The sequence below is a fragment of the Primulina eburnea genome, chromosome 3 (genome assembly GCF_022965805.1).
Source record: "Primulina eburnea isolate SZY01 chromosome 3, ASM2296580v1, whole genome shotgun sequence".
Classification (NCBI taxonomy): domain Eukaryota; kingdom Viridiplantae; phylum Streptophyta; class Magnoliopsida; order Lamiales; family Gesneriaceae; genus Primulina; species Primulina eburnea.
Window position 1 is genome coordinate 20,577,669 of NC_133103.1, and position 8,155 is coordinate 20,585,823.

The following is an 8,155-nucleotide window of genomic DNA, read 5'->3' on the forward strand; positions in this document are numbered from 1 at the left end:
CATTTTAGCAGCTGCCAGTTTTGTGAACTTTTTCACTAAAATAGGTAATTCCACTCTCATTACTTAATTAGTAGTTAAGCTAACTTCCACAACTTTCAATAATAGAATATACTCATATCTTTTTTATAAGCAATCTGTTTGATCTCCATCAAACTACAGTCGCCAAATTCAACTCTTGAGTTTGACTATCTCAACGCGAACACATAATCCAATACTTGTGTGATCTTCAATGGTTCAGAGATACAGCTAGCCATGTGTTCACAACTTTATGTGATTCAGAACAACATTCATTCTTATTCAGGCTTACCCTAATTAGCATCATACTTTTAATCAACTCATTAATCAAGAATGTCAGAACTCTTGTCTGATTGCACCCATCGAATCATTTTTAGAGCGTCTAGTAGCAGTATCCCATGGTATTTTGGTTATCACTGTTAGTGCCTGCAAGAACCAGCAAGTTATGATTAACGTATAATACGATCTCTTTAACTCATATATCCCAATCAAAACTGGAACTATTGGTTTAGTGGAAGTTTCAAATCGATTCGATTACAATGTAATATATCTTTGAGTAATAATAGTGACATGATATGTGCAACTAAGGAAACACATTTCCAAAATGGAGTCAGTAAACGAGTTAAAGTATAGTGCTAGTACGTAGAGTCTCCACGTTGTCTCGATTTTAAGTACTAATGATGTATAACCATAACACAAGCTATTCACTCGATAAGAAACAGCCACCTGGACAGTCCGAGGGAGGGTTGTTCAGTGTCCCATCAAGTGATCACTCATCTGTATGAATGTACATCCTCGTGTCCTTACTACTAAAACGTGACGTTTATATCACATATGCTAGTCTTAAACTCGATCGATCTTTATCCTTGTTCTAAGTGGCTAAATAGACTAGGAACATATTTATAATATACAGTACAATTCCGAATGAATTTCATAATCCACTCAACTCGTGGACCTTATGGTACTTAAAATATATTCAATGACTTTATATATGCAGCTTACATAAGTATATATATAAAATAAATGACATAATTGGATAAAAAAAATATAAAATATTATTAAAATAAAGATTATTTTCGCATAAAAGTTAATAAAGCTAAAATCACAAGTTGATTTGTTAGACACCCACTCTAACATGAGATTCATTTATGTTGTGAATAATCCATCAACGATGTTAGATGTATTTCTCGCCAATGTTTTGGACCATTATTTGACTTTTTTGCATGATAAATAAATAAAAATAAATGGATAGACAAATTATATTACATCATCTCCATTCTTCTGAAAGCAATTTAGAACTGAAAGCAATTTATTTGGAGGTTCGTGGATTTCGACATGAACTTTCGCCATCAATCGATCGGCTGAAAGGATGGGACCTTTTCTGGCTTATGATTATGTGTAGGGGAATCGGTATTTATTTAAAACAAGCATGCCTTCGTTTTAAAGATTTATTATTATTAAAAATATACATATATAATAATGAGTAAGATTAAATGTTTGTGGTTTTAACCAAAGCTATTATAGTAACGTATATTTAATCTTATATCGTATAATAATATGTGCACCACAGTTTGATTTTTCTCTCATCAAAGACAATTACTCATGTTCTCAATAATTTCACTACCTACAATCCACGATAATCGAATGCATATGTTACCGCGACTATCATCATATTAGTTTTAAGATCAAACGTATATCATTTTATTAAAAGTTATATTAAATGATATAATGCAACCCTCATATTTTAATCGATATTACACCCAAATCATCATTTTCAATTGCTCTCAATAGTCATTATCACACCCAACGTGATTTCACAAAAGAATAATTTGTTGGGTAAACATATATGATTTTTTTTTAAAGTGCGTGAATTTAAAATATGACCCCTCCATTTATTTTGTATTACACATGCACATAATCTTAATTTCACGTCATATTAAAAATAATCCGAATGTTCTTGAAGTATTAGAGCCGACGTAAAAGGAATTAATTCGAGTAAATTATTGAAAGTTGTGGCTTTTAGTTTGGCTAAAACTTGTGTGAGACTGTCTCACGTATCGTATTTTATGAGACGGATTTTTTATTTGGGTCGTCCATGAAAAAGTATTATTTTTTATGTTAAGATTATTACTTTTTATTGTGAATATCGGTAGAGTTGACCCGTCTCACATATAAAGATTCGTGAGATCGTCTCATAATATCATATGTTTCAATGGTTATTTCCAATTGTTGTGTTGCAAGTTGTCTGGAATCCAGCCCTTATGGGACAATAATTAAAGTGTAATCATAGGTTAACGATTATAATTAAAACATTTGCAGCGAGGTCTTCAAATATTGGTAATAAACTAATAATAAATATGATGTCACTTTGATCTAATTTTACAGGTACTAATTTCAAACTGAAAACGGCGCCAAAGTGCCATAGCTTTGATTCTTGTAAATATGACAGAACTCGGGGGGTATTTTCGGGTTAACTCATGATGGCACAGAAAGATGGTCTGTCTGCTTCGTGCGGTACTATATCATGCGCCTAGTTGGTCTTTCGCTTTTCCGTAACACCTCAATTTCTTCACCCATGTCCTCTTCCTTCCTTTTACTTTTATATTTTTTTCTGTAAATAATAATAATAATAATAACTCTGAAGTAAAATTTTAGGAGAATATGAAATATTTACCCAATTTTACATTAGAAAATCATTTCACTAATCTTACAATTTAGATAAAATTTGGGATCCGGTTTGTTCGACTCTAGCCTCTAGGTCGCACCTAGTTTCGAAAGTTCGAGATCTTATAGTGTGACTCTTCAATTCAGATGAATATTATCACGTTCCAGGTTTAGGTATGTCTCTGCGTGATTGTACAATGAACTTTTATAACAATTTTTTTTATCTGTCTTGTTTTACGAAAATGATTAATCCAAATTAAAAAAGAAATACATTATAGCTCATAAGTCATTTTAAATTTTGATTTTTAATTTATTTGGGACTAAGCTATTGCAATCACCTCTATTTTAGAATGCGACGTCCTCAACTCGACCTGTCCCTTGATATATCAATGTCGAGAATCTAAATTTTTCTCTTACATGTAAAATAGGTGACTCTTGTGACGTGGTAGGTTGTCCCGCAAATTCAAGAGGTGACTTCTACTCACGTAATGATAGGCCTTGCATAGTACCTATATCCAAGTGTTCTTGCTTTTGACTATCTCGAATAGCATTTTTTCATGTCACTGCATAATAGATTCTTATAGCAATTACTTTTTATCTATCGTTCTTTTACAAAAAAATGCTTAATTCAAATTGTTATATAAATTCATTACATCTCATTATAAGTGAATTTAAACTTTGATTTTTAATTTGGGAAAACGGTGTTGCAATCTTTCTATCATGCCTCGATCCCAAGATGGTGACATGGCAGCATCTTCAAAAGTCATGGTTAAACTTATGAAATTTTTTAAGCTTTTGAGGTATAGAAATTCAAGAAAATCAGTCTATTTTATTACAAATTCCTAATCAGGTCTTTACAATTCAAAACTTGAAATATCACTGAATCATTAAAATTTTCGATCATAATAAGCTAAACAAATAATCAATAAACTTCTTGAAACAACATCAACATAATAAATATTTCATCAACTTGGCACCATATACAGATAATGATGTCGTATCGCATAAACGACAAGTCGACGACTAGATCATTAAAACTTACATCATGACACTGAGCGCAAACCTTGTTGATATTTGATTTACGATATGCGCCCGAGCTCGGGTTTGAATGATGCTACGAACCAGAAGAGCTGTAGAATCGAAATAATATTTGTTAAAATTAATTCGGATGCATGATGATAATTTTTCATTTTCTCCTTGTATATTTATTTTGTCATCAATGAGAGTGTCTAGTCACGGTCTGAAAGCTTGTAGCCTAACAGAGCCAATCCGTTGTTAACATTAGACACCGCCCAGTTTCTATTTTCACTATTTTATTAATTTTAAATAAAATTAAAAGGGTCAACCCCAAATTAATTTATTAGCTCACCAATTCTTTAATAATAATAATAATAATAATAATAATAATAATAAAACAATAAAATATATTATATTTACGATATTCCATTTTTCTCGCCAATGAGGTGACATACACAGTTGTACACCCTCTGTCTTCCCCCCACTCTCTCTCTCTCTCTCTCTCGACACATGCACAAAATCTAAAAAAATATAAATACAAATTAAGAATCTCCACATAATGTTTATGCACACACACACACACACACACACACATATATATATATATATATATATATATATATATACACGGAATTGTCATGTGTACATAAAAGGAATATATTTTCTTCAGAAATGAATTATATGTAGAGATGCCGTCCTGATATGGGTTGGTGTTTGATATGAGCATTTACTTCAACAGAGCGAGAAAAGTGGCAGAGATTGGAGTGATGAACCGAAAACCATTAAAGTCGATTTTCAAGATTTCTTTTTGAGGTGGGCTTCGATCAATCCGACAGTATTTCAGTCTATACATATTTCCACCTTCTGCCACTGCAACTGTTTCTGCTAGGCACTGCAGCCATGGGTTCATTACTCTGAAAGTTTACTATTCTTTTTATTTTTCTGGGTGATTAGTGGATTTAATGGTGTGGTGATGGCAGGGATCATTCTCTTTCTTTGTTTCGGGGAGTGGAGAGAATGAATACCGGAACCAGGAGCAGTTTGCAGCCTATGAAGGCTCCTCTAAAGCATGAAAAAGTAATGGGAATCTGATTTTTTGTAATCTGTTAGTGTGGATCAAAGATTGCGAAGTTGTGTTATGGTGGAAGTTGATGAAATTATTATTCGAGTTTTTTCATACCAGAAAAAAGTTCGGAAAACAGAGGATGAAAATTGTTGTCTTCATTTTCGATAAATTAAGCTTCTTTGGTAATAATCCTTGATGGGTTTTAGATCAAATTGAGAAATGAGATGGAGTAGGGAAAAAATGACATATTTGGAGTCCAATCATTCATGATTGGAATATCTTCTGATTTTTTGGTTTCTGTCAATTGTTGAACTTATTCTGTGTGATGATTATTCTTAGAAAAAAGCTTTTTTTTACACTTTAAACTTTGCTTCTTATTCAATTTTTTTAGTTGGTATTTCTTTTTTCTCCTTTTTCTTTAACATATTACATATAAGTGCCCCTTAGTGCAAGGAACTTTATCTTTTTCTATAATGTAATTCCTTTCTTGTGGATGCTGGTTGTTGCCTTCTCTTTGTGGCAACTTAAAGGAAAAGGTGGAAATGAACAATAGTCGTGCGATGGATCCCAAGAAACTGACCACAAGTCGACGAGGCTCAATTCGAGCAAGGAAGATTGCATTGCAACAAGACGTGGGATTTAATTGGTCACTTCTATTGTTTATAGTTTCTGCATCAATATTTCTATCCATTGTACTTAAGATGATGTACTATATAGGTTGATAAGCTAAAGAAGAAGTTGAGACACGAGGAAAATGTCCATAGAGCATTGGAGAGAGCGTTTACCAGACCGATGGGAGCTCTCCCTCGTCTCCCTCCTTATCTTCCACCTGATGTTAGTCTCAAGCCCATGAATTTGTTTTTCTTCTGTGTTTCTAAAGGAAAATTTTAGCTATTTTCATTTAGCGGATGGGTCAGGTATCGATATAGGATTGAGAAGATTGATCAAATGGATAAATTTTTTGAATTGCATTTTTACAATAAGCTATAATATAGTGACAAATGCTTGATTCTACATAATTTATTGAACTTGATATTGTTATTCAGTTGGTGTAAATGGGAATGTAATTCTGAATTCATGTGTTCAGACACTTGAGCTTCTGGCTGAAGTGGCCGTCTTGGAGGAGGAAGTTGTTCGGCTCGAAGAGAAAGTGGTGCATTTCAGGCAAGGACTATATCAAGAAGCGGTCTGCATTTCATCCTCGAGGAAGAATGATCAGATTAAAGGTTTGAAACCGAAGCAATCAAGGTCATCACACCAAACCGAAGCAAATTCTACAGCATGTGTCTTGAAGAATCTGTGTTCAGTTTCAGGTAATGCCACAGTCTTTCTTTTATATTTTCAGAATTTTTTTCTTTAAAAAAAACTTAATTAAGCATGTGATCAGATGAAAGAATGGGAAAAGAAAACTACTCGAGCACCAATTTCTCAAAGATTAAACAACAAACACCGAATATAAAAGAGCAAAGGGCTGGAACTCCGGTTAACCGGCCTCCCGCTGAGTGCAGATCAACCGAGAAGTGTTTAGATCCTCAGAAGGTACATATGCATGATTTAATAATTTCTATAATCAATTTTCCATTTTACCTTTTTATTAATTGACCAGTTGGAGAGCCCAATAGTCGATGGACGGAGTGCAGAAGAGATAAATCCTGCAAGTCGAGAGGAGATGTCAACCGAAGATGAGTGTCCAAACAAAATTTCCGAAAGCATTCTGAAATGCTTGATGGATATTTTCTTGAGAATGAGCTCAAATAAGGGTAGGAATACTACCGAAACCGTTCCTTGTGCGTATGTTGAGTACAAGGATCCTTATAGTATATGTTCAAAGTTTGGGAAGAGAGACGTTGGTCCATACAAGCATTTGTTGGCTATTGAATCTACCTCTATCAATCCAAATCGAACAACAATTTCAGTATTCCTAGTCCAAAGACTGAAGTAAGCCACTTCATGGTTAGCTTAAATCTCATGTTTCTCACAGCAATTTGCATAGTTTTGATGCTTATGCATATATCCCTTTCTTGTATAGGCTTCAACTTCAGAAACTTGCGGCAGTCGACTTGAAAGGCCTATCCCATCAAGGAAAGCTCGCTTTCTGGATTAACGTCTACAATTCGTGCATGATGAATGTATGACACAATAATCCCTCCAGTTATAATCTCTGCTCCATCAGCCGTTTTAGTCTCCTCCCAAAATCTATCTGTTGTTAATTGTGGATTGATGAATAAATCATTGCTTCAGGCATTTATTGAGTATGGCATTCCAGAAAGTCCTGAAATGGTCGTTGCCCTGATGCAAAAGGTAATATTAAGTTGGTCCTTTTTCCCTATCCATTTAATGCTATGTGTATGATATGGTCGGATTATCAGGCAACGGTGACGGTTGGTGGGCACGTTCTAAACGCAATAACTATTGAACATTTCATACTGAGACTACCTTATCATTCGAAATTTGTAAGATAAGACTCGATTATTTATCGAAATTTTGGCCATCTATCGAATTCTGGAATATGGTTTGTTGTAATTCAATTTGTTTTTTCGCCCCAGACTTTGTCGAAAGGCGCAAAACACGATGAGATGACAACGCGTAGAAAGTTTGGCTTAGAGTTATCCGAACCATTGGTAACATTTGCACTCTCTTGCGGAAGCTGGTCATCCCCTGCAGTAAGTTATCATAATTTAACAATTAACTGAAAGCTCACTCATCAGTTATCATCGAATTGCTCCAACGAATTGTCCGGAAACTACTTGATCCCATCATTGAAACTCGACGTATATCTATCTCCTGAGCCTCATTAGATTCAGCAATGAAATCACTTCTGACAGATCATGCACCATTTTTGGTATCAAAGGGATTGCTTGATATATAAATGAAATATTTCCCATTTTAGAATAGTTTCTAAAAAACTCACTAACTGAACTATATATTCATATTTGAAGGTTCGAGTATACACGGCCTCTCAAGTTGAAAACGAGCTCGAAACAGCTAAAAGAGACTACTTACAAGCAGCAATTGGTATTTCAACTGCAGAAAAGGTCATAGCGATACCCAAGCTGCTCGATTGGTATCTACTAGACTTTGCCAAGGATATCGAGTCCTTGCTCGACTGGATATGCCTCCAACTGCCCTGCGAACTAGGAAAAGAAGCGATGAAATGTGTCGAGTTGGGCAAAGGCGAGTCATTATCGCGGTCCTTTCGAATAATACCTTATGATTTTAGCTTTAGATACCTTCTGCACACATGATTGAACAAGCTGTTACCTTGTGTTTGGTATCCTCAGAATTTCAGCAATTTTGGAGTTGGATTTTCATGTATACAAGTTATAGCTTATAGGTTTATAGTGAAAAGTGTATTAATAATTTAGTGGTTGTAAATAAATTTTATCAGTGCCA

The 8,155-nt window shown here is 34.3% G+C and overlaps 1 protein-coding gene across 3 annotated transcripts; it reads left to right on the plus strand.

Annotated features, from left to right (window-relative positions):
* The first annotated feature begins 4,278 nt into the window (after nt 1–4,278).
* LOC140827263 (uncharacterized) lies at nt 4,279–8,155 on the plus strand. 3 transcript variants are annotated; one of them, XM_073189900.1, is made up of 12 exons: nt 4,279–4,509; nt 4,677–4,773; nt 5,293–5,394; nt 5,480–5,596; nt 5,850–6,075; nt 6,150–6,301; nt 6,369–6,700; nt 6,792–6,891; nt 7,004–7,063; nt 7,132–7,215; nt 7,309–7,425; nt 7,702–8,155. In XM_073189900.1, exons 2-12 carry the CDS (start codon nt 4,714–4,716, stop codon nt 8,005–8,007), a joined length of 1,656 nt encoding a protein of 551 aa, XP_073046001.1. In that variant the 5' UTR covers nt 4,279–4,509; nt 4,677–4,713; the 3' UTR covers nt 8,008–8,155. The 3 variants fall into 3 exon arrangements, with proteins under 3 accessions (XP_073046001.1, XP_073046002.1, XP_073046004.1); XM_073189901.1 differs by lacking the exon at nt 4,677–4,773 and having other exon boundaries at nt 4,280–4,509; XM_073189903.1 differs by having other exon boundaries at nt 4,281–5,408.

Excerpts from the sequence above, each read along its gene's own strand:
- LOC140827263 (XM_073189900.1), top strand. The coding sequence starts at position 4,714 with ATGAATACCGGAACCAGGAGCAGTTTGCAGCCTATGAAGGCTCCTCTA. Across the intron at positions 5,597-5,849 it reads CTCCTTATCTTCCACCTGAT|ACACTTGAGCTTCTGGCTGA; the intron begins GTTAGTCTCAAG and ends TCATGTGTTCAG. Across the intron at positions 6,701-6,791 it reads TTCCTAGTCCAAAGACTGAA|GCTTCAACTTCAGAAACTTG; the intron begins GTAAGCCACTTC and ends TTTCTTGTATAG.